Genomic DNA, 26,331 nt, shown 5'->3' with positions numbered 1-26,331 from the left:
TAGCCTAACTTTATTTTATTTATTTTTCTGGGGAGTAGTTATATATCTCACCTGTTTCTAATGGAGTTTTATTTTGCTACCTGGCATAATCTCCATTTCCTGTGGTTCAGAAGGAAGAAAATACTGTTACGTTCAGCCAGAGTTCTAAACAGATGTTCTACACGTCTCCTTGTGTGGTTGTAGCAATGCATCACTTTCAGACACCTCAGCCCTAGCCTGCCAGCATCACTGTGCCCATGCCAAGTGCTTTGAGATATCCTGCAATAAGCAAAATCTGAAGCTAGGCTAAACCCACCAAAGTCACTTCATTCTAATTCTTGAGTGTATTAGCATCTGGATGTCAGGAGGTGCCACCTGCTCTTGGGAAATTTCGTGGTGTTGAATCAGTACAGTAAGGGGATTGCAAGGATTTAGTTTTTAAGAAGCCTGACGGTGTGAAACTCATACTGTCATATCACCATACACAAATTATTATCTTTCATAGGAATTTTTTATTTTAGAGAAAGTTCTGCCAGAAATTACCCTCAGCCATCTCAATTTCCTCTTCTATTAAAAAAATGGCTCATTTGCAAGTGTGTAGTTACCCACAACTTGTAAAAGCTACTTCCATAACCTATCAGATGGCAAAATACACAAAAGCTATATTTAAACCACACTACATTTGTATACTGAAAAGGCTTTCTGTCAAAGTCAGTATTAAGTGCAGGAATGGGTTAGGGTAAGAGAAATTCCATGGAGACCTCTGGATATAGCAGTTTATCTGCCTGGGAGGGGATATGGTGCAGTCAGTCAGATAATATTTATGAAGTTCTCAAATGTGTAGTGTGCTAGATTTGATTCAGTTAAAAACATAATCCAAAATGACAGTCTCACTCCTGGTGGCTCACCTTCAGGCAGATAGAGAAGGGGACTACAAAAGGTGACCTTTCAAGGCCCTTTCCCGTTGTGTGATTCTGTGAGGAATAACAACAGCCCAGGTCCCTTTGTCTGACAGTATCCCACATAAACTCTAGGAAGGAAATGATGATGGGGGGAGCACCATGAGATCTTCCAGAATCTTGGCATGGCATTGAAGGAGAGTCCTTTCCGGTTTCTGCATTGTGGTGGAGCTGTGTTGGTCTGAGATTGGACCAGAGGCAGGAAAAATGGAGAGAGAGCAACTCTGTTATAAAACAAAAAAAGCCACAGCACCAAGTCTCAATGTGATCTGCATGGATTCTATTATTTGGTGAAGGGCTAGGAAAGAGGATGTAGGGCCTTGCAGGGGGCTGATAAAGTTCCCTCAGTTGAGCTCTGACTACTGAGGTCCTGCTGATTGTCCTTTCTTTTTATCCACCTTACCTGATGGGCGCACTGCTGAATATCATTATAAAATGATAACTTTTCCAGTTTGGGAGGTGGTACACATTTTAACAGCTAAGGAAGAAATGAAACAAACACACAGTGATTTATTAAAGACAGAACTCTAACATGCTCACAATACCACACCCACAACCCACAAACCCCCACACACAGATAAACAGAATTTGGAATTTTCTGTCCAGTCCATGATTACTGCAAATCAAGGCAGGATCCCTTTAAATATTTATCCACTGGTCCATTTTTCTATCATCACATATAGTGAAATGGTATCTCTTACCTGAACAGGCTTCTCACTGCATGTAAAAAGGAACAGGCAGCAAGTTCACTGCTCCTACCAAACTGATAACGACTAGGAAAGGCAACAGAGAAAAATGCTAGCAAACTGGAGATAAAATAAATTTTTAAAAATCAAATGATCATCTTGGAAAAATATTTCAAAAGAGGCAAATAAAAAATAGAATGAAAAAGAAAAACACGGACAATGTAATCCGTATTGTCTGCAGAAATGGAGAAAATGTATCATTTATAGAGGTAGATATAAAGTGATACAGAAAATATATCTGCTCCATGTAAATTTATTAAATGCAACTTTCTTTTTCTCTCTCTTTCTTTTAGATAAAAAACCTCTTCATGAAATAAAACCCCAAAGTAAGTTATTTTTCCTCTTGTGAATATAATTTATTCTCATATTTGCTGCCTTACTGTTGTATTTGTATAGGAACCAAACAGAATTGAAGTCCCCATGAAAGATCCAGGGCTTTGGGGGCTTCTTCTCATTGAGTTTGGAGTTGCATATCAGAGGTTTAAATCAAAAAGAAATATGCACACCCTTTCCCTCCCTCTGAGCACAAGTAAATCTCTCTTCTTGATTCTTTCTGCCTGTAAGTCCATTGCTCTGCAAATGTCATCTAGGATTCTTATTTCTGGAGAGATTTATAGCATTAAAATTAATAAATATTTTTCATTCTACACTTTCATGAGAACAGCCTTTTAGGCAAAAGCCTGTCTCTAAGCTATTCCACTGAGGAGGAGAGGAAGTGGAGGAAGCAAACCCAGAATCTTACCTGCGAAGGCATCCATGACAACTGGGTAGATGAGGAGCCAGATTTCCACAGTGAAATAATTATGAACCCAGAATGTTGGTGTTGGTGCTGGCATGCTCCCTAGATGCAGACATGCTTCCTGAAAGAGACCTTTGCATTATTTCCATTTTATGCATCCTATAGCTATGGAGAAAGGAATGTGGCTTAAATGCTTGGCAGCTTGCCATTTGACCCTGTGGTTCTCAACCTTAACTGTACTTTGGAATCTCCCAGAGGGCTTTTTAAAATCCCAGTTCCAAAACTGTACCAGTGAAGTCAGTATTTGCGGTGGGAGGGTGTTAAAATCCAGCAGACCCCATTTTTTTCAAACTTCCTCAAGTGATTCCAATGTGCAACTCAGGCTAAGCACCACTATCTAAGAAAAGCAGTTCTCAAAAACAAAACAAAACAAAACAGATCAGAGATCAAATGCATCCAGATCTTGGGGTATGGTGGGAACTTATTAAATAGCCCCACCTTAGAATAGAACAAGTGAATTAGAATCTCTGGTGGGGGTTGCTGTTAAGTATTTCCATGTTAACATGTCCTTTTGGTCATCGTCATACACTCAGAAATAGGTAAAGTATCCCAAGAAACTTCAAGATAGAAGGCATCAGCAGTTCAGCTCTTATCAATAGAAGAGTAGACAGCTACCCAGTTGGTTTGATTTGTAAAGCTTGTGAAAAATGTCCTGGCCCACTTTCCTTCATTTTAGTATAAAATGAATGACTTTTGATCTTTTAAATCCTAGGGCATTAAGATTCAAACAGCTTGGGAGAGTTAATAGTTTTTATTAGCTGACTTCTTTGAAAGACTTAAGACCCTGTGAGGATAGACAGAAATAGGTACCTTGGGGCAGGCCATCAGGAAAGATGAGAGAAAGATCCAGAAAAGCCATTCCATTCATACTTCCTTATATTGCTTTAGGCAAGCCAGAGATATAAAGATGTTGTTACTTGCAGAGTCAGAAAACTTTGTAAAATAAACTTTCTTAACTTTTTTCTCTGCAGCCATCTGCTCATACAGGAATCACTGGTACTTAGGTTATCTGCACTCTGACATCATGCATAGTGGCTTTTGAATGCATAGAAAGATGGAGTTTGGGGAGCCTGGCTATGTATGTGTGGGCTTGTATGTAGGTATGTGTGCACGATGAGGAAGGGGAAAAGACAGGGCCACTGAATATTTGGCCTGTGCTGTGTCAAGTTCCTCGGGGTGACAGCTGGAGGGAAAGGACTCTTACCTTCCTCTTTGTTCTATGTGCATGCCATCTGCAGGTTTGGGTGCATACCACAGGCAAGATTGTGACCGTCCATGTGGTGGCCGAGATGAAAGTTACTTAGAAATGCATGTGTGTGTGTTTTTAAAATTAATTTCATGCTCAGTTTGTGAGTACTGTGGCATTCAAATTTGGTTACATCTGTACTTCCAGTCATAAACCCCACAGAAGCTATTTCTAGTCCTTAGGGAGTCCTGAATTAGTTTTTGCTTGGGGTTCTCACTCCTGAGTACCATGCTTAATTGCTGGATACTGCAATGGAATCGCTTAAATGGTTTTAATTTGTGATTTCCCTAAAAATAAAACTTTAACAGAATCAATGTGATTGCAAAAGGCTCCCAGAGGAATCCAATCGGAGTTCTGTAAGCGGCGTGGTTAGAAGTGCATTATACAAATTCAGGCTGCATCGTTCAGCGAAAGTGGGGCTTAGTTTAAGACTACATGAATCATCACTGATGCAAAAATCAAAGTCAATTATGAAGATAATTGAGAAACAACCTGTTCCTATATATAGCTGTACACACGATCCTCCACAAGGCCTGGTGGATAGAAAACATCACTTGGAACTTCGCACACAGTCCTCCGTGAGCAGGCGGGCAGAGGAGCCAGCTTTGAGTTGCGGGGAGGTGTAAAAAGAAAGTGAAGTCTTAAGATATCTGTTGGCAAATCATAATGACAAACTGGGGGAAATATGTGCACTGCATAGCTCATGAAAGCACTTATTGTAAATGAGATAATTTAATCAATTACGTTTCCTAATGTACTAAACCGAATGTTTCATTTTCTGCTTCTGCACATCTTAAATTATCTTCAGGTGCTTTATGAGATTTAATCATAGTTAATAGAAACTTCATTACCATCAAATGTGCTTTCAATAAATGTTGTGTAACAATGTCAGGAGGTGCAGTAAAATATAGTAGGTTCTGAATGGCAAACGCGCACCCCCAGAGTCAGACTGAAAAATGGTTTCGCTCAGACAATGAAACTCCTTGGAGGCTAGAAGAATGTGGTTTTCTGAAAAGCTGTGAGCTCCTGAGGAGTCTGGTTCGTAAGTTCACCTGCAGGGTAAACTAACAGGATTTAGCTTTCTCTGAGAAAAACCTGAGCACTATATCTCCTCACCATTCCTCCTTTCTTCAGAGCTAACGGAGATGAATGCTGAAGCGGAATCCAACTAGTTAACTTCTAGAGTCAGCTACCTCCAGAACATCTTCAGCTGGATATCTCACAATAACCTTAATCTCAACCTCCAAATTGAATGTATTCTTCTCTGAAACCTGTCTCTCCTCCATCCCACTTCCCTTCTTCTCGCTTGCAATGAACTCAGTAGTCTGGGTCGGAAATCTGGACAGATTCCTAGTCCCATCTGTCTTCATTTCTCTTCTGTTGCTCAATATCCAAAAAACAATCACCAATATCTCAATACTACCCAAACAGATTTCAGGTTCATCCACTGCTCTCCATTTCTATTCTACTCAAATCCTTCTCTCCATTCATTCAGCAGTTTAATTGAGTGCTTACTGGGTGCTAGGAGATGGTCTAGGGAATGGAGAATCAGCACTGACCACAACACCTACAGTTTCAGCTTTCAGGAAGCTCACAGTTTTAGAGAAGGAAGGTAGAATAAATAAGTAAGGCAGCAAATACACAGTGCTAAGTGTTGTAGAGATGGTGTGAAGAGTTAGAAAGAGAAATGAACTAGGGTGAGGGGCTTAGGCAGCATTGGCGGGAGGGTTGATTTTTGGTGTGAGTTGTTCATAGAAGATCTATGTAATAAAATTAAACTTGAGAAGAGACCTGGGGAAAAAAATGCAAGGAAACAAACAAACATGCTGGATATCTGGGGGACAAGATATGGGGCAAAACAAACAGCAGGATGCAAAGGCAGTGTGAGGTGGGAGCTCACTTGAAGTGTCTGAGGGACAACAAGGAGGCCAGGCTGAGGAAGAATAGTAATAGCTGAAGTCCAAGAATAGGGTTGGGGGAAGACCCCATGTGTGTTTTAGTCCATTATAAGGACCTTGAGTTTTACTCTAAGTGAGATAGGAAGCCATCAAGGGTTTTTATTCAGAGTGATGTTACCTAATATTTTCAAGGCTAAACACTGTCTGCTGCATTGAGCGTAACCCTATAGGGAACCAAAGAAGAAGCAAGGAGATCTATTAAAATGATCTGGTATACGCTATGAGGATGATCCAGGTTCAAGATGATTGTGGCTTTAGCCAGAGAGGTAGAAATAAGAATTATAAAAAAGGTGTCCTATTCTGAAGGCACACAAAAAAGGATTTGCTGATGAATTGGGCCTAATGTATGAGAGAAAGAAAAATGTTGTGGGTAATCCCAAAATTTGGGCCACACAACAGATGGAGTTGCCATTATTGATGTGGGGACAACCTGGTTTAGCAAATCTGGAGGCAGAAGCAAGGGCTCAGCTTCAGATACCTATTAAAGCATCTGAACGGAGAGATTGAATAGGCAGTTGAATATATGAGTCTGGAGGGCAGAGGACTGTCCTGGCTGGTAACATAAATCCAGGGCCTGTCAGTGTCCAGATGATACTTAAAACCATTCATTTAGATGAGATCACTGGTGGATACCAAATGTGAATAAAATACAAAGATCTAAGGACTGAGCCCTGAATGACAATAACACTTAAATATAGAGAAGGTCAAAAGTCACTGCAGAGGAGAAAGGAAAGTAACAGCAGCAGGCATAGTAGTAATGGACAACCAAAATGAAAAGAAAATGTTCCCAGAAGAAGAGTTTTCAAAGTCAGGCCATCTTCCTAACTAGGATTTCTACAGTTGCCTCCTTGTATCCAGGCTTGCCCTGTATCAAATTTTTCTAAGCTTTTCAAAACATTAATTCTTATCACCTTCCTGTTTAAAACCCTTCAGTAGCTCACCTTTGTTCTTACGATGAAGTCCAAAGAAATTATGCACGATCTGTGCCCAGCTTCCTTCTCCTAATCCTTTCAGCTTCTCTTTTTTATTTTTTAAATTTATTTCTTACATACATGACAATAGTGGAATGCATTACATTCATAATTATCCATTCACAGCACAATTTTTTGTAACTCTCTATATTAAGTATGTTCACGCCAAATTATGCCATTATACATGAGCTCTCTTATTTTTTTTGCATTACAGTTCTTAATACACCTTTATACCATAATGTATCATATTTCTGTTTGTATATATGGTATATTAACACCCAATTCACATCTTCACACATGTATTTTGTATAATGATGAGGGTCTCCTTCCACCATCCTTGCTATTCCCCTTCTCCCTCCCTTTCTCATTGGCTAGATTTCTTCCTTGCTCTCTCAATTACTATACTCTTGAGGCAAACAATGCTTCTCGGTTCTCTGAAATACTCCTTGTGCATTTTGGCATCTCAGCATCATATATGTTCTACTTAATATTTCTGCCTAAAAACTCTTTCCCTAAAGCTAACCCTTAATCTGCTTAATTTATTCTTCCTTCAGTTTTCTGAAAGGCCTTCAATCCCCTGCCACTCAAGTCTGTTTTAGCTGCCCCTTTAACTTACCCAAGTTAAAACTATTTCCACCTTTTTATACTCTTATTTTATTGCCCTTATACTGATCTAGAATCCCCATTAACAGATGTCATCTTATATTCACTATAGTCTTGTTTACCATCTGACTGCTGCAGTTACCACAGATCTACATCATAGTAGATGTTCAATAAATATTTGCTGAGTTATTGACCTAAGTCTTCCTATTAAGTACTAACTGGACTTTGTCTTGTTAAGGTGAACAATCAAGAATTTTGCCTCCATATTATCAATTTTATTGTACAAATAGTCCTGTACAAATGGCTGTGGCTCAGTGAAATGCAAAAGGAAAAATAAATGTATAAAATAAGTGTGTCCTCCCCTTCAAAAGCAATACAATGTAGAGTATTGGGGATTTGAGAAAAGAGGTGAGGGAACAATCTTGAACAGTCATTTACTCCATACTAGGCACTAATATGCATCTAGAAATCATTTTCGTCAAATAGCCTGAAAGCACACCTAGAGTCTGAAGACTAGATATGTATGTTCTTCTCTTCACTGAAAAAAAAAAAAAATCCATCCTGCATCTTTTCCCAAAGGACACTGGCTTCACATATAGTAGAATAATGTTGACCCTGTGTTTTATGATCTCCACCAGCTAGGGAACTGCTCTGCAGATGTGGGTTCACACTTGCAAAGTGCGCATTCTCTTTCAGGTTGTGTAAACCTGTGTGACAGGGACCTTCAACCCACAGAACTGTCTTTGGCCCATTCCTGCAAATTCTCAGCACACATCTAGGTGCTTCTAAGCTCACTGGCATTGATGGCGATCTTCTAACCACACTCTAAAATACTTTTCCCCTTATTTTGTCCATCATTTTTCTTCATCTCCTGCTGATTATTTTCAATTACATAAGTATAGCACTTTCCACAAATCGCATGATTTGCCTTGTCCTTCAGAATCATTTCTCCCGTGAATCAATTCAGCCCACACATACAGGCCACATTTGTGATTTTCTTACCATTTTCAATTTTTTATTATCGAATTTTTAGCCCATCATAAGTGTGTGCCTTCCCTTACTACCATTTTCAATGATTTAACTGACTCTACCATTGATGGACATAATGGGGTTTTGTCCATTAAATACCCCCAAACTAAGTATCCAAATAACCCAGGGTACTTATTTTGCATATGAACTCACAAGCCCCTCTCTCTAATGCATAGTAATTCAGAATTTATACACAGAACTTACAGCTTCCATTTTCAGAATAGGAAATTAAGGAAAGTGAAGTAATTTTCTCAAAGGCCAGAGTTCAAAACCTGTTCTTTTTGACTCTATCCCTATTTTAACTTTTCTCCCTATCTGATGGGCAAAAAAAAAAAAAAAAAAAATTCTGTTGCAATTTAAAGATAGAATTGCCAGATAAAATACAAGACCCTTGATTAAGTTTGAATTTCAGGAAAAACACTGAATAAATAAATTTTAGTTAAAATGTTCCAAATATTGCATGGGAAATACTTATGCTAAAATTATTCACGTTTTTGATCTGAACATTTGCATTAAACTGCATGTCTTATGTTTTGATTTGCTAAATTTGTCAACCCTATAAGAGGAAGAACTAAAATGTGTCTGAATGTACCATTATCAGGAAATATTTTATAAAACAGACAATCTTTAGTGCCAGCCTTGGAAGGTGATTAGAATTGAAGCAGGTGTTGAAAGAGAGAGCCTTTCTGTAAAAGTCAGAGCAAATGTAAGTAGATAAAAGTCTATAGATTTGACCAGAGAGTAGATAAGAAATGGAAAAAGGACATGAAATCCAGGGTAGGGAAAACATAAAGTGTCTTGAGAGGTAAGATAAAACACCCACCTGGGAATGGACTCAAGTCATTGGGAGGTATCTGGGTGGCAGTACCAGAATAGTGTTTTAAATTTACATGGGAAATGGTTCAGAATTCTCAACAACTGGGAGTGTGTGTGCTAGGCAGAGGAGACTGTGTGATGTGGAATTGCTGAGTTTGTCTTATTGAAATCGAGATGTGGGGAGCACTGGAGATACAATCAGTGAGGCATGTCAGTGTTTTTGGGAGCAAGTCAACTGCAACAAACAAAGATGAGTCTTTGATCTCCAGCCTGGTCACTGGTGGCATCAATATCAGAAGAAGGAGAATTCAGCAGGAGAAAATATTTAAGGAGGTAAAAGTGGCCAATCTGCAAATCAGATAACCAATTTGAGAAATTAGCCCATGATGGAGGTGGTTTTATCTAGCGAATAGGAAGGAAATATGGCACCAGATCTTCAGAGAAGATGAGAAGAGATGTTACTTTGAGACTGGGCCTGGTCCAGGGAGTAGTTAGCATCCAATTAGATGAGACCAGAGAGGATGGAAAGGGCCAAGAACTGAGCTTTAAAGCCTGCATTTCAAATTAGGAGAATGAAGGGTAGTTACCAAACAGTAAGTAACCAGCAGGTCAGAGAACCAGGAGAATCACATTGAAGGAACTTTTTTTTTTTTTCCTAAAAGGAAGATTGGCTGTTCTTGTCTATTGCCGCAGAGCAGTGCTAAAGAATAAGACAAAGAACATTACTGTTGATGCAGTTGCAAATGACCTTCAAGAGGGAATAGGATTTGAGCAGAGACACTTGAAAGGGTAAAAGGAATCACATGATAAGGGAAAGGGGACTAGTTAAATAAATTATCATACAGCTTAGCTGTGCACTAGGCAAATGTAATATAGAATGAAATAGGCATGGATGGAATGATCTCATATATATATATATATATATATATATATATATATATACATATATATATACATATACATATATATTTTAAAAAAGGAAATTACAATAAAGAAAGTATAATATGGAGCTCTTAGGGTAAAGAAAAAAAAGGAAGATTAATGGAGGATATTGGCATGTTTTTCCTAAAAGGAGTCACAAGATAATAAGCAAGTGATTATTCCTGGAGAAGTGGTAACTGGAGGAAAAAGTTTTTCTTTGCATAGAGTCACTTTTTTATACTTCCTAAAACTTTTTTCTAATCTTGTACAAGTGTTACTTTTATTTATTTATTTATTTTAATTTTAACACTGGCAATAGTTAAATCGTTGGAGAGATCATGGAGCATGAACTGAGATAGTTAATGTTTAAAAATGCATAAAAGTCTTTTAAATAGAGCTAAAAACTCAGCGGATGTAATGAAAGAAGGCTGCATCTTAGAGAAGTGGATCAGAGAGTAGGTTGAGGGAAGGATCTCGGGGAGAGGTAATTAGAGAAACTCAACTACATTTGCAGGCAGAGGGCAAGGCTCGGGTGTGGAGGAAAATCTTGAAGATGCAAGACCAAAAGAATAGTAAATGAGGTCATGTCCCTGTGGAGGTAGGGAAGGGTTGGATCAGAGCAGGCCTGACACAGAGCAGGACAACTCTTCAGGGAACAGAGGAAAGGAAAAGAAAGATGTGCAGTGGAACAGAGGAATTTTGAGTTGTAAGGAGTGAGCTCACATAGGATGACTCCATCTTTCCAACAAGAAAGAGGGCAGGAGAGAAGTAGAGGTCTTAAAGAAGGGGGAAAGAACGGTGGGGGTGATTCCAGGGTAACCATTGTGGTGAAAAATATCATTTGGCCAGAGAATGTGAATTAAATAATGATCGAGCCATAGGGCAGGCTCACGTGAGATTGTGTGGTGCCTGGTTTTTAAATGACACCAACCAGTGTCCTTGGTGACTTCCTCCAGTGAGACAGGTTAACCCAGGTGCAGGTGTGGAAAGAGCACAGAGGAGATTCTGGGAAGGAACACAGCAGGTTAAGCAGTTTGGAACTAAAGGTGGATATGAGTTCAGACTCTGACTTTGCCATTTTCTAATTATCATCATCTGTAAAATAGGAAAAGCAATGCCTGCCTCAGAGATTGCCATGAGCGTGAGTCTGAGATCACATCTGCAGTTCTCAGAGAACCCAGCATAAGGGTAATCATGTTACTGGTTACTCTTGTTGGGAGGTCCTCAGGCAGTGTGATCCACGAGACAGAAGTCACAGCTGGGTAAGGGGTGGTCTAGAGTATCTGTTCTGGAGACTGACTGCTTGGGACTGATTCCGAGCACTGGCGCTTAACAGCCATTGGGCTTTGGGCAAGGCAAGTCATTCTGTTGCCTCAGTTTACACACCCAAATGAGGACATTCTTACAAGATGTTGGATGGAGTAAATTAAATTAGTATCGATAAAATCAAACATTGCCCGACATATAGTAAGTGCTATTTAAGGCATGGCTGCTGTCACCATTCATTAAAATAAAACAACTACAATAACAAAAATGACGTTTCCAGAGATGGAAAATTGGAAAGGCAGAAATGTTGATTGGTAAAGGGGGTTGAAAGATTCCAAAGATTGCAAATATAAATGAAAATTGCTTACCGAGGCTGACTATTTAAAAGCTTTTTTTTTTCCTCTGATGAGTTAAATAAAAAAAATATTGCTTCTTGACAAGAGCTTCAACAATACTTTCTGATATATGTCAGCATACAATTAAATATTCTGGTAGGTCTCTTTGTATCAACATCCCTGTCTGGGTGGACTGTGTTTCCTGGGATGGCCCTTACCTGGCCTTCCATGGGATTCCACCTCAACAGCTCAGCTATTCTGTTTTGCATTTGTTTTGCTTCTCACAGGCCTGTCCTTATGAATATTTATCATGTGGATTTCTTCGTAATTCCCAGCCTTATATACACCAACTCAAGTATGTTGGCCTTTTTTTTTTTTCTAAAAAGGGGACAATAGTCGTCCTGTACTCTCTAATAGAGATAAAGTGGAGTATCATGTTTTGAAAGGTACCCAGTGTGCTCCTGTGCTGATTCTCTGTGGCTTATTGAGTCCCACAAAGTAGATTCCAATCTGATATATGCTAAGTTCATATCATAGGAATTGAGTTAAAGTTCCATTAGTAAGAGGCACTAGGATGTCTTTCACCTGGGAGTTGTATAAAGCGAAGAAAGCAGATCAAGTAAACAGCCCTTCTGTTGAGTCCTTTAGGGACATTCGTTGCTATAAATGACTGGAGAAGATTATATAATTCATAAAGCCATCAAACTTGTTAATACCCATTCCTAGAACTATGAAATTCAAAGGGACTTTGAAAGGTCACTTAGTCCTTCTAACCAGCTCTGACCAAAAAACTAAAATAAAATAATTGCCGACTCCTATAAAGTCCTTCTGGTTTTTAGAGACTTTCTGAAAGGAGGTTTCACAATCTCCCTCAGAAATACAGTTGGATTTTTTAACAACCCTCATTGTAGAAAAGGTCATTTTAATATCTAGCCAGAGTTCCAATTGCTGTAATAAAAGGCCATGTCCTCCTTTTCAGTCATTGCTAGAGATGGGGAAGGGTTGGTTACCAGCTCCTTCATAAATTAATGGTCACTGAGCACCTACTGCGGACCTGTTCTCTTCTTATAGCAACGCGTTTATGCATTAGGATCACGAAGAAGCACTTTACAGCAACCCTTTTCCAGGCCCAGTGAACACATAAACATGTCCTCTCCAGGGTCCTAGTTTCCTACTCTCTATTAATCTCTGCAACCTTTCTCTGCAGATCATCTGCACTCCTCCCAGCAGTGAGCACATTCCTCAGTAGTTTCTGACAAATTCAGAATACAAGAGACTTCTCATTCACTTCTTTGGGTGGTTTTGTTTTGTTTATGGCGGTAGATTTCTGCGCAGCAAATTTTTTTTCTACTATGTGTTGAATCCTTCTAGGATTTGCCTGAAGCTTTTGTGACTCTATCATAGAGGAAAATAGGGATGAAGAAAATAGGGAAGACATCTCACATATTAACATGGAAAGCCTTGTTTATGAAATAGAAAGTCAGAGAAAAGTATCCCATAGCCATGAAAAGAAACAGAATAGCCTGATCTGTCAATATATTTGTTCAAAATCACCTGAAGCAAACAAATCAGTAGTGGTGTGTATACCTGAGAAAACTGATGGTTATAACATACAGGTGTGCAAATGTAAATGAAGGAGAACCCTTACAGCAGGAGTTCTAAAACCATCCTGAGACCATGGTTTCTATATTATTTCTGTCCTCACAGTTTGAGGCCAGGCAAGCAGCCGATGCATACCTGTGCACAATGATTTGCAAGATTTTGTGGAAAATTATAGAGCTGGTACTGCTTTTAAAGAGCTTCAAGTAGTTAGGGAGAACCAACTCACTGTAATTCAGATAATTAATAATAAAGCCTACAATCCAAAGTGAGTTATAGGAACCCCAAGTGAACAAGAGTTCTGAAGACTGTGAGTTGATAGTATTTGCTGGACTGGCCAGAACAGAGCAACCCTGGGGGAGAGGGACCTTAGGCTCACACTTGACAGATAGATGCCTAGTGGGGTGGAGGCTGGTGGATTGAACCAACCTCCACCTAGGGCCTTTATCTTGCAGGCATCCACCTGGCAGTCTTATTAATTACAATTGAATTTGGGATGGATGACAGTGTATCAAAGAGTTAAAAGCAGGAACACTAGGAGACAGAGAAAGCTATCAAGCCCTGGGGAGGGACCATGGGGTCCAGTCTAGTTGGTGGAGCAATTCTTCTATGTATGAATGACAGTGGTTCTCTCCAGCCAGTCTGACATTCTTCTAACATGAGTCCAGTGTGTATTTACATACATGTATGCATGCACATGATAACTCCACACAGGCACTATCTGTGTGCCCCCTCACACACACACTCACATACCTTGTTCTCCCTTCTTTCCTGAACCTGGCAAAGAAAATGTGGAACAAAACCTCAAGCCCTTCTTGGGACCAGTTCTGAGCACACACAGAAAAGAACTGTTCCAATTTTTATGCACATGCAGAAATTTTTAAAGGGAAAGCCACACTACAATTAAAGAAAGACAGACTAGCAAAGAGTAGGGCCAAGGCAGGAAAGGAGCAGAAAAGAATGAGGTGAAGTGCAAGCAGGTAGATAGAGATGAGAAGAAAGACAAGAGAAAGAAGAAAGAAGCACAGTGATTCAACTTGAGAAGAACTTGAGCTGTGGGTAAGGATGTTGGATTTCATCTCTTGAGATATGAAATATGGCTTTGGGTACTTGTATACACCTCCACAGCTATACCTGGAATGCCAGGGTCTCATCACCATCTGACTTTTAGACAAGAAATGACTGAGACTGTGGACCATGTGTGAATTCATCCATGCATCCTTATTTCTATTACGTTGTCGGGCCTCAACAAATGTTTGTTGAATGAATGAAATTATTATGCCCTGAACTTTGTAATTCCCACAACAGAATATTCTTGTAAAATCAATCAATACTTTGTGTACCTTTCTACAGAAATCCCTCTCCACGGGCTCCTGGCTTTTCCCAGGGTCAGAGGAGCCTCGTGGGGAGCCAGCACACACCATGCAGATCTCTCTCCCTTCTTTCCCTAACCTACCCCCAAAGTCTCTCTACTCATTTTTTAAATTTTATCATTTAGCATCTCATTCTCTGGACTTAAGTCAAATAGATTCTGCAAATTTTCCTGGGAGAGGAAGCACAGTGAATCTTATCAAACATTTATAGTTCAGTGCAAAGGCATAGGTAGGGTCTTTTCCTAAAAATAGGGCTTATATCTGGAGAGAGAATGAGAATTCTGGTTACCTGAGTAGCAAGAGAATGGCTGTGTAAGGACAAAATGGAAATCCCAGGGGAACTGTGACAACATACTCCTGCTCCTGCATTCTGTCTCATTATGTCCCTGCCCAGTGATATCCATTTTCAGCTTGGGCATTTTGCCCAGGTCACCCTCCTTGCTTCGGGTCCTTCGTGTTTTAATACCTTGGAAGCTAAAGGTGTCTTTGTCTCTGCTTTGCCTGCTCAGCAGTGAAGCAGCTGCATTCCGTGCACTGCCAGGCTGCTTCTCTGCACCTGCACATTTGCTGAGCAGGTGTGTTCTCCCTAAATACACCTTTTAAGGTGGTAGTGTCATCAGTCAGCAGTGCCCAAGGAACCAGAGGGAAGGGAAGAAAAAGGCTAGTTGGTTTGAATCCACAGTTCCCTCCCTGACCTGCTATTCTGGCCTGATGCTTTTATTGTGTCCTGTGTCCTCATGCTCTGGGTATATTTATTCTCTCTGTGGAATTTCATTGAGTAGTAGTTGATGGGGACTCAAGCAGACTGATGGGTACCTTCCGTCTCCCTCCAAATGACATAGGCAGACTTAGGAATTCCAGGGTGGACATTACTCAACATGCCTGTGTTTCTGGGTGATCAGAGAAGTAGGTCTCCATCCCTATCCCTCCCATTTGGGCCATCATGAAATTGGAACCAAGGTCCAAGTACCTACCATGCTGTTCTAGTTATTAGCTATGTTTGCTAAACCTCTGACCTTTTAGATACTATTATTTTTAACAGTTGTGCTTTCCCCTGCAAGTTATTTTTATGTGTTTACTGCCCTATTACTGAACTGGTTCTGCTCGATTTCCTTATTCACTCTTTAATTTGGGAGCACCTTATTTTACAGTCCACTAACTTTGTTGAAAATAAATTCACTTTACTTTTGTGGTTAGTGTTACTCATTTGATAACATAAGTGCCACATTAGGGTTCGGCGAATGCATAGTAAGTGCCATGCAATTACAAGGTAAATATATGATGGGTTTATTTCATCTTCATCCTCTGGGCCCAACACAGGGTGACATAGTAATTACTTTGGTACCCATTAAGTGTACTTACCACATAATCGGTGGGAAGATTAATTATGTAGGTAGCTCTTGCCACCTTCCATTTCCACACAATTTCTGAGGTTCCACCTCTTTTAGGATTATGTTGTTGCAAATAAATCTATGCTGAATCCACCGCTATGAATCCATTCCAGGGATGAACCATACCCAGGGCACATCTTGTAAAGGTTGAAAAGCATTGGCAGCACATTCTGGGGGTGGTGGGGAGACACCCACATTCTAAATCCAAACTAACGCTTTTATTTTTGCTTTGCCCATGCATTCAATAGGATGGAGTAGGAGAGGTATGGGAGAAACAGCATGTGCCTTCTTAGAGACCAGTCTGCTTCCACAATGAAGTGTTAGCAGCTAGCATTTAATTGGTGTCAGAGATTATTTACATGGACATAGAACCCCTGGAACCAAGACTTTCATCTCTCATAATGATTGTGTATCCCTAAACTGAGGTCATCAGTGTTCTCTGAATCTGAATGATTTGTAACAAAGCTAAAATTAATATTTGTGAACTCTGGTCCTCTGTTTCTTGACTCACAGATCATATGTTAGCTTCTTACCTTAGACCCTTCTCCATAAATGCATGTGCCCCAAGTCATGTATAAGCAGAATAGTCACCCATTTATTTCTGTCATTTGTATGAGTCTGTCCTCCCTCAAATAAAAATAAGATAGAAAAAGCATTTTGCAGGTAAATATGACTTCCTAAAATAAGTTAAGGAGTTGTCTGCATTCACTATAAAAATATTATGTTCTTTGCAAAATTGATTCTCTGCAAGAGTCTATTACATGGTAAGCTACCTTAATGCAGTTAAGATATTTGACTAGCATCACTTTGATTTATACAAGGCATTTCAGAAACATGATTACTGTGTGAATGAAAGTACAACTTGTGTGGCTAGCTACATATGTCATTTTCTCTGAGCAGTGGCTCCAAAAATTCAATAGCATTTCATTTTGCATCCCAGCGTGGCTCATTGGCTCTGCACCTACGTTGGCCACTTAAGGTCTCTCTTGTGTCTTTCAGGCATCGAGAATGCCAGCGACATTGCCCTGTACTCAGGCCTGGGTGCTGCAGTTGTGGCCGTTGCAGTCCTGGTCATTGGTGTCACCCTGTATAGACGGAGCCAGAGTGACTATGGCGTGGACGTCATTGACTCTTCTGCATTGACAGGTGGCTTCCAGACCTTCAACTTCAAAACAGTCCGTCAAGGTCAGCGGCGCAGGTCCCCTAATACCTCGCCCTCAGGGCCATAGACTACACTCCCACAGGGCCCCCAGTGTTCTCCTTGGCCCTGTGTGAAGGTAGCTGTTGGCACTGGGAGCCGCTACCAGGCTTGACAGGACACCAGGCTTGACAGGGAGGTCTGCTTAGGTCCTCAGCATCAGTGAGAACAAATGGATCTCAGTTCATCATTAGCAACATTTATAAATGAGGCAATTCCATTTTTGATATATAGTGAGTTTAATGAGTTATTTTACCTCAAATTATCTAACTTTCTCCACTAAGAAGCCTGATTGGAGGATATAATTTAATTTAGTTAACTAAAATACTATACTATTACTCCAGGCTGAGGACCAAGCCCTAGACCACAACCTCCCTGGCATATTTATTATACTATGTATTTTTCTTCTGTTTTAAGTTAGTAAGAAGATCACAGAAGATATAGGATGGGTCAGTTAGCAAGGGACACAAACTAAATACCAGCCGAAATGACTTTCAGCTCTTGCCTAGTCCAACAACTCTTTTGTTGTGGGGGAAGGAACATCTAGCATGCCAAACATACCAATACTACCTTTCAAAATAAAGTCAGTTAATTCCCTTTTATGAACCAAATATTTTGCTTACTGTGAGGTGAGGATGAGACATATGTGGCTTTTGTTTTAGAGAAAATGGAACTGTCACTCTTCAGAAGACGACGTTTTCAATCTTGACCCTTGATACATGTGGTACTGTGTATCAGTACCACATATGACCCAGGTTGCAAAGTCTCAGTGTTTAGCATTTATTGAGGAGACAGCTGCTCAAAGGGAAACCCAAACTTGCTAGAAAAAAAAAAAAAAAACAATTGAGAAATGGCCAAAGAGTCAAGTTACTCCTCTTGCCATTTATATTTGAACACCTCAGTGTTAGGCCTCTGATAAGAATGCATCCCCTAGATTTGGATATATTGTTTACTATATATGTATGATTTAATTAAAAATGCAGCTAGTGAAGAATTAATTTTTGTACTACATCAGAAACTAGAAATATATTTCCATCAAATAATGTCAGTATCTTAGACCATAACACTTAATGAATTTAGAGGAAATACATTTATGTGAGAGTTTTATGTATAAATCCTCAGTCTTTAAAATCAGATTTGAGCTGGGCATGGAAGCACATGTCTGTAATCCCAGTGGCTTGGGAGACTGAGGCAGGAGGATCACAAATTAAAAGCCAGCCTCAGCAATTTATAGAGGCCCTAAATAACTCAGAGAGATCCTGTCTCAAAATAAATGATAAAAAGGGCTGGGGATGTGGCTCAGTGCCTCTGGGTTCAGTCCCTGTTGTATACAGATAAATAAATAAATAAAGTAATTAAGTCAGATTTGAGTCTAAAACTGCTTTGCAACCTAGTCATTTATCTCGAGTCTCAATTTTGATAGCTGTGAAATGCGGATAGTAACATCCACCTCATAGTGTTCTTGTGAGGATAAAATTGTTTAGAATAACCCATATAATCCCTTGGTGCATGGATGGCAAGTGCTCATAAATGGAGTGAACATGGTTCTGGAAGATGATACTTTCAGTACAGGCTGCCATCCTGCTTCATGAGCACCAAGTGAAAATGCCGTTGCCTAGTCTGTGCACATTTGGGGAGGAAAGGGAATTTTGTATTGTCATTCTCTAAATGAATACATTACCTTGCCAAATTGTCTGACCACCTTGTTTACTTTTGATCAAGGATCTCACTAAACTAATGATATAGGAAAGAATCCTTTGGTAGCTGCTACTATCCCTATATTCCTTGTGATGATACACCTCATATGCATAGTATGTGGCTTTCACCTGCAGTGTCTTAGGCATATCTGTTCTTGAACAATATATCTGGTGCTGCAGAAAGGGAAACAATGAGACTGTTAATGCCCTGGGGTGCAGCTCAGTGGTAGAGCACCTGCCTGCCTTGCACAAGGCCCAGGTTTCAGTTCCCAGCCCCATAAAATAGAATGTTATGCTTATAGTAGACTAAGAACTTGAAAATAGATTTTCAAAGAGTAGATTGAAGTCTGATCAGGGCCAATCACTCACCCCTGCCCATCCCAACTTCATTCTTTAACTGTGCCCATTCTTCAACTGTGGACCGTGTCATATGTATATGCTTTTTTTTTTTTTTTTCCAGGGCTGGGGATGGAACCCAAGACCTCGTGCATGCTAGGCAAGCACTCTGTCACTGAGCTACATCCCCTGCCCTGTACGTACCTTTATTATCAAGCATTCTCCACGTCTGTGCTACCTAATTCTAGGAAATATTTTTCATTTGTTTGCTTCACATGAGCTCAGAGAGTCTTTCAAGAATAACCAAAACTTAAGTTTCAGTAGGTGAGGGCTTGGTAAACTTGGACATATAATTCTTGAAGTCTCCATGGAAACGTCAGTTCCCAACTCTTTTCAGACATGGGATCATTCCACAGTCCCATTTCTTGCCTGGGGAGACCATAAACAAGAACATGGTTCCTAAGCTATAGAACTCAATGTGGTTCTGTTACAAAACACAGAGACTTGATTGGCCTTTGTCTTGTCACAGTAGCTCCAAGCTTGGAAGAAATACACCACAAGGAGACATTAGATCTTGCAGCATTATTTCATCTCATTTGTACATTTTCTCTGTGATTTTGCAGTCTTAGAGCATCCGAATAAGAGGTGGTAAAAGTCAGGGTTATAGATTTCCTGCTGGCATTGTTACAAATTATGAAAATTACAATATGGCCTAGAATTGCAACATTTTCAAAAATACCATACTTTAAACATTTCTGTCAGGCCCCAAAGGAAAATTGTTTAATATGGTTTGGGTTTCAATTTGAGATGTCACATTGACGGACTGATATGGGTGGGAGGTTTGGGACTGAGGGTTATTTTGTTATTTACTAATAAACGAGATTACTTCATCACAAAAAAATATCACAGCATTTCTTTTTAATATTTGGCTTAGAAAAAATTGGTGCTCCCCAACAGATGACAAAGTCCAATTTCTCATGCTTTTGTAAAGATTGTTTTTTTTTTTCATTTGTTTTCAGACAGAAAGGAGACTGTTCTGAGCTGCTCCCCACATAGAATCTGAGTTGCTTTTTGTCCCCATATGGAGTATTGTTTTCCTCTCGGTGACATATGCAATGTTCAAGTGAATTGGCTACTGAGACATGAAGCGATTCATGAGGTCCCCTGAACCATTTGCTCTGAGGACACATCATGTCCTCCTGCAGCTCCAGAAAGTGCCCAGAATTCCACGAAAAATGTGCTGAAACCAGGCAGCTTCATTATAAACGGCACTACCTAGTCACCAAGCTGTGTCATCTCTTGCCATTTAAAATGAACAGATGTTATTTTTCTCTGAACTGGATTGCAAAACATCTTTTTTTTTTTTTTTTTAGCTCTTCTTTGCCAGTTAAAATCACATGAACAACAATACCTGAGCTACTTGCCAGAGTGCCAGAAATATTTGTTTTCCAAATCAAGCATGTAAAGATCTCAGAAGGTGAAGGATTTAGTCTGGCAGCATTGAAAGAGTGGACTGGAAGTAGGGCCAGAGTTTCAAGGTGTTGGTCACTAAGAACCAACCTGTTGTGGCCACTCTGCTTTCTCAGGGTGGGCCTGCAGTTAGAGAAGGCAGCTGTAAAAGGGTAATGGAGGTATCGTAGTTTCTGAGTGACAGATCAGTATATATATATTTTTTAACCAGGTAACTCCCTGCTCCTGAATTCTGCCATGCAACCAGACCTGACAGTGAGCCGAACATACAGTGGTCCCATCTGTCTACAGGACCCGCTGGACAAGGAACTCATGACAGAGTCCTCCCTCTTCAACCCTTTGTCGGACATCAAAGTCAAAGTGCAGAGCTCATTCATGGTTTCTCTGGGAGTGTCAGAGAGAGCCGAGTACCACGGCAAGAATCACTCTGGGACATTTCCCCATGGAAACAACCGCAGCTTTAGTACAATGCATCCCCGAAATAAAACGCCATACATCCAAAATCTGTCATCACTCCCCACAAGGACAGAACTGAGGACAACTGGTGTCTTTGGCCATTTAGGAGGGCGCCTAGTAATGCCAAATACAGGTGGGTGGTAAGTGTGTGCCTGTGTACTTTCCAGAGTTTGTTTAAATACTTCGTATAATTATATCGTGTCAAATTCATTTTATGATGTTTATCATCCCTTTGTCAGAACAGAAATGCCACCACTCTACTGGTCTATTTGATTTACACAGCACACCAGGACCAAGGCTAAGATTAGGCTTTGTGGTTGTTATCTCAGAATGTTTTAAATGCCTGTTAGAGTTGGTAGCCATATTAGCTGAAAGTGTCTAGGTAGTCCCCTGGGTTTAAGCCCCTTTGAAATATGTTACCTAGGGCATGATCAGGTAGCCCCAAAATTATTCTTTGGCATGACCACAACAAGTACCATGTTTATAGCTTTGCATGGCTTATATGCTAATAGATAATTTAATGCAATGACAGTCTCATTTCATCAGCAAATGACCTAATAAACACACTCAGTGTTCATAGACCTTGCTAAGCATGTTACTTCATGATGAGCGATGATGAATAGTCATTGCAAAGCTGCTCCTTTGAATTGCCACTTCAGTTCCTGGGCTATGTTGTAAGCACAATTTATTTCCAAGTATTTTCTTTCTTTCTTTGGGTTGGAAGAGAGGAGATTTTCTTGATGTTTTGCAGGACACATAAGGTGCCCAGCTCGGCTCACTTTTAAAATGACGTCCTAACTGTGGATTAGTTTTTGGAGTTGCAGCCTGGGACTTAAGTGGGTGGCAGAATTTCACTTTGTCCCCTGAGTCCTAAGCAATGAGAATTGGGTAGTGTGCTGAGTCACAGGGTGTCTGGATGAGAGGGATGGGGCCATTGGATCTGCAAGCATCGTTAGATTAGCACAGATTCAAGGCTGTGGCAGGTTTCTCTCTAAAGTAAAGCTAACCAAAATTTTATCTCATAAAATGAAATCTGTACTAGGACTAGTCCAATATTATTGTTATAGCTAACTGACCTCTCTGACAGTTTACTAACTTGAAACTCAACTTTTCCTTAAGTTGATGAATGTTGACTTGTTCATTCTCTCCCAAATTAATTACTTTCTTTAAACGTCATTTCAAAATCTGTTTTACTTCTTTTAAATAACCCTCTAATGCCAACCTAATGATTATGTTTGGATAAAATTCCAATCCTCCATACCTTTCTTGGTTAGTGTTTTTGGACATGAAAGGATCTTGGTTGAAATATGTCTGAGCATCAGTGTATAAATGTTTGCATATGATGTCACTCTTCTTTTGATGACTCAATGTAGAGTGAATCAGTCAACCATATTTACCAAGTACTCTCTCTGTAAGGTTTCATAAGTTACAAGGGTGTGTTCTGGATGAAGAAATGTAAGACACATCCCCTACCCTCTCAAAGAACAAGATACACACATCATAACTCATACAAAGTCATGCATTGAATCATTCTGCTTTCACCTTATGTCCTCTTCCTAGCTCATGATTGGCATTGTCTCAGTAGTTATGAATTGAATAGGTTGGCCAGTCCTCCTCCTTTCTCTTCCCTTCATCATTTTATAGTGTGTGTATGTGTGTGTATGTACACATGTATCTTCTACACATATCGAAGGAATGCCCAGACCAACCCACTCATCAGCTATGTTTATTTTATGTTCATTAAAGAAAGTGAAGAGATTAAATCATGATGAACCAAAGAGCTTTCTTTTCCTCCCCCTCTGACTTAACAAAGACCCAAGTTGAAAACTAAGAACTCTGATAGCTCTGTGAAAGATTCCCACACACCTATTCTGTGAAAGGGGAATTTTCAAAGTTCTTGACAAGGAGCACTGAACAAGAGTCTATGAATGTGTTTGGGGAAAAATAAATGTGGGGAGTTGAAACATATCTCCTGTTATTTGCAGGATATAAATGAAAAATATGCCCTGGGGATAAAGAAAGCAACACATAGAAATCAGATTGTTCTAATGCCATCCATCCCAAATTGTCATATGGCACATGCTAGAAATGATTTATTATGCAAAATATGAAACAAGAAACTCAGACAGGTGGTTCTGTTGTCATATCAAATAAAAGGCTGTCAGAGTAGCAGGTGGAATTGGGGGGGAATATATTTTTCTTTGATCAGAGTTAACTAGTGAATGACATATTGAAAATGAATACTTCTTTAAGAAACCATAGGCATAAAACTTTCCCACAGTGCCTCTCATTCTTCATAATATATATAACTTGCCAACAATACTCCCTCCCTCTACAACCCTTGCCTTGATTGACTGTCTTCAGGCTCTGCATACAATTTGCATGTTTGGGTAGGAGGAAGGAAGTATGTTTGACAGATAATAATAATAATATAATTTCTGATTGAAGAAGAGAAAAAATAGTTTAAAGCTCCAATTATCCTGTAGATTCTGGTTGAATTTAGGAGTATCATGAATAATGTTTCAATCTAAACCCAGGGAATTAAGCTAACTTGAAAGAACAAAGACATGATGTGCTGCCTAATAGCCCCTTTTCAGATAGCTTCATTCATATTCTTTCTCTTTGGATCTGGAAGTAGATCATTAAGCCATGATGATCTACACCAGACAACAAGACTTACATCCTGGTGTTTTTACCAGGAATTTTGAATCCCCCTCTTTATTCATGTGTGTATGATCTGTTTAGTGTGTTGCTGCTCTATGCAAGGCATTCTGCTAAGTGTTGTTGATGTGATGTGGCATTATGAAGAGTAGGGGTTGCTTGTGTCTTTGTCATCGTGGGCTAGAGAGCCTGAAGGAAGGCAGCAGCAGAGAAAGTGCTACGTCAAACTAAGACAAGGCAGAATAACTAGGGCATGTTGAGGTCGACAGCCAAACACACCGAATATCCTCTGCATTGCAACTTGTGTTCAATAGCAGGAAAGGATATCATGGAGGCCCCTTCTTTTGGCAACTATGTTTAAGGAAAACTAGAAAATGCAAGGAGGCACCTTCCTGATTGGAGGTCCCTAAGTGTGTCAGTTAGAGTTCTCCTAATACTGATGTTAAGGTCCAGAATATAAATGGGTCTCCTTGCTGTAAGGCTGTGAGCAAGATTTAAATGTGCCTCATTCTTAGTGCTATTGAAAGATACTAATGATAACTAGCATGTTACTAAATATTGCTCATATATGGGAATCACAAATAACTTGTTTTGCAATGAGTCTTGCATTCCTCAACTGTATAGCTGCTAATACAGGCACGTAGAAGGCTAAGAAAAAAAAAAGTTGCCATCTCTAGATTTAAATTAGCAGCAGCAGCCTGAAAGCTTTTTGTGTGATTAACTCTAATGAAAGAGAGAAAAAAAAAAAGATGAGGAGATGCATTATTCAAAAAACAGGATGCCCTGAGATTTTATTTTGTAAAGATTATACTATTACTCTATTTCATTTCTTTTTATAAACAAGAAACTACATTAAAAAGAATCTCAGCTCTCCCTAGACATCTCTCTTGGCCAAAGTGAAATATTTTCCTCACTGCATTCAAGAGAAGAGAGGGGACATTTAAAATGCAGTGTGATGTGACTTCCTATGCCTTTCCTCCTTGCATTATGTGATTTCGCTCATAATACTGCTGGGATTTTTTGCAATTTCACATTAATATGAATGTGGTTAAGTCACTTTTAGCTTAACTCTTTTAGCTTCTGTTTGCAAATTTAGGACCATATTGGTTACACAATAACCTAAAAGGTTCCTCAGCTTTTATCAGATGCTTTTATTTTTCCTAGTTTTCTTGGCAAACTGCATAGGCCTCTGAGTACCACCTCATCTTGCTTCCTGATGCACAATTCATAACAGGTTCACGCAAATCTTAGCTCACCCATTATCCCAGGTACATTTCTAGAAGTGAGTGGATACAAACAAGATAAATACATTTTAAAATTTGGGAGCAGATCAACTGATGTATCAATATTCTCAGATATGTTTTATATATATAATTATACATATTTTATATATATGTATATGTATTATAGCAATATAAGTGTGTGTGTGTGTGTGTGTGTGTGTGTGTATATATATATATATAAACATTCCCAGATATGTTTGATGGTGCCTGGTTTTAGGACACCCAGTCTTTTATAGATAAATAATGTTGGAAAGATTTAAAATTTAGAAAAGAAACTGATTTTAATACTCAATGGAATAATATGCCCTTATCTATGTCACAATTATAAAACAATGGACTTTATAAACCTTCTAAGGATTAGAATTTCACAAATTGCCTTGAGAAGGCTCTTTGTTGTGGGTAGCTATAAGGTACTTAAGTGCTGTACTTTAAAACAATTGGAATACCTTGAATAACCTCTTGCATTTTTTGTCTTAGGGGTGAGTTTACTCATACCACATGGTGCCATTCCAGAGGAGAACTCTTGGGAGATTTATATGTCCATCAACCAAGGTGAACCCAGGTGAGAGACAGAGATAGATGTTATATTCTTTTACTGTATGCATCTAGGAATATGTAACCACAAACTCCACTATTATGTATAATTATAGTGCATTAATTTTAAAAAGAGGGAAAAGAAAACAAGGAAAAATTTTAACAAAGTTGATAATGTAGATGGCAAATAAAAACATGAAAGATGTTTGGCATCATTTATTGGGGAAATGAAAAGAAAACTACAAGAAGATACCACTGAACTCCCACTTACATGGTCAAAATTAAAATGTCAGACCATACCAAATGATCTCAAGGTTGTGAAGGAAATACAACACTCTTACACTGCTGGTGGGAATGCAAAATGGTGTAACCACTTTGAAAAACAGTTTGATAGTGTCTCTAACAAGTTAAATATACACCTATCATATGATTCAACTATTCCACTCTTAGGTAGTTTCTCAAGAGAAATAACAGAACATGTCCATTCACGACTAAAGTACACATGTTTATAGCAGCTTTATTTGTAACAGATAAAACTGGAAACAAGGAAAATTTCTCTATGTAGGTGAGTTGATTATATTTATACAAGAGTATATTTATACAATGAGATACTAAGAATATTAAGGAACAAATTATGGATACAAACTAACCTCTAGTGATACAGACCAGATTGTGGTTACCTGGGGACCAAGGAGGCCAGGTAGA

General features: G+C 39.3%; 1 protein-coding gene across 1 annotated transcript in view; it reads left to right on the top strand.

Moving 5' to 3' along the window:
• Unc5d (unc-5 netrin receptor D) overlaps window positions 1–26,331 on the top strand; it is a 278,883-nt gene that overhangs the window by 189,804 nt on the left and 62,748 nt on the right. The window contains exons 9-12 of the mRNA XM_071609300.1: window positions 1,978–2,010; window positions 16,991–17,176; window positions 20,904–21,281; window positions 25,570–25,654. Of these exons, the coding sequence (XP_071465401.1) occupies window positions 1,978–2,010; window positions 16,991–17,176; window positions 20,904–21,281; window positions 25,570–25,654 (682 nt within the window). The remainder of the gene's footprint in view (window positions 1–1,977; window positions 2,011–16,990; window positions 17,177–20,903; window positions 21,282–25,569; window positions 25,655–26,331) is intronic.

This window comes from Marmota flaviventris, chromosome 3, assembly GCF_047511675.1.
Source record: "Marmota flaviventris isolate mMarFla1 chromosome 3, mMarFla1.hap1, whole genome shotgun sequence".
Lineage (NCBI taxonomy): Eukaryota > Metazoa > Chordata > Mammalia > Rodentia > Sciuridae > Marmota > Marmota flaviventris.
The sequence above is the reverse complement of the archived record's forward strand: the minus strand, read 5'-3'. Positions and strand labels throughout refer to the sequence as shown.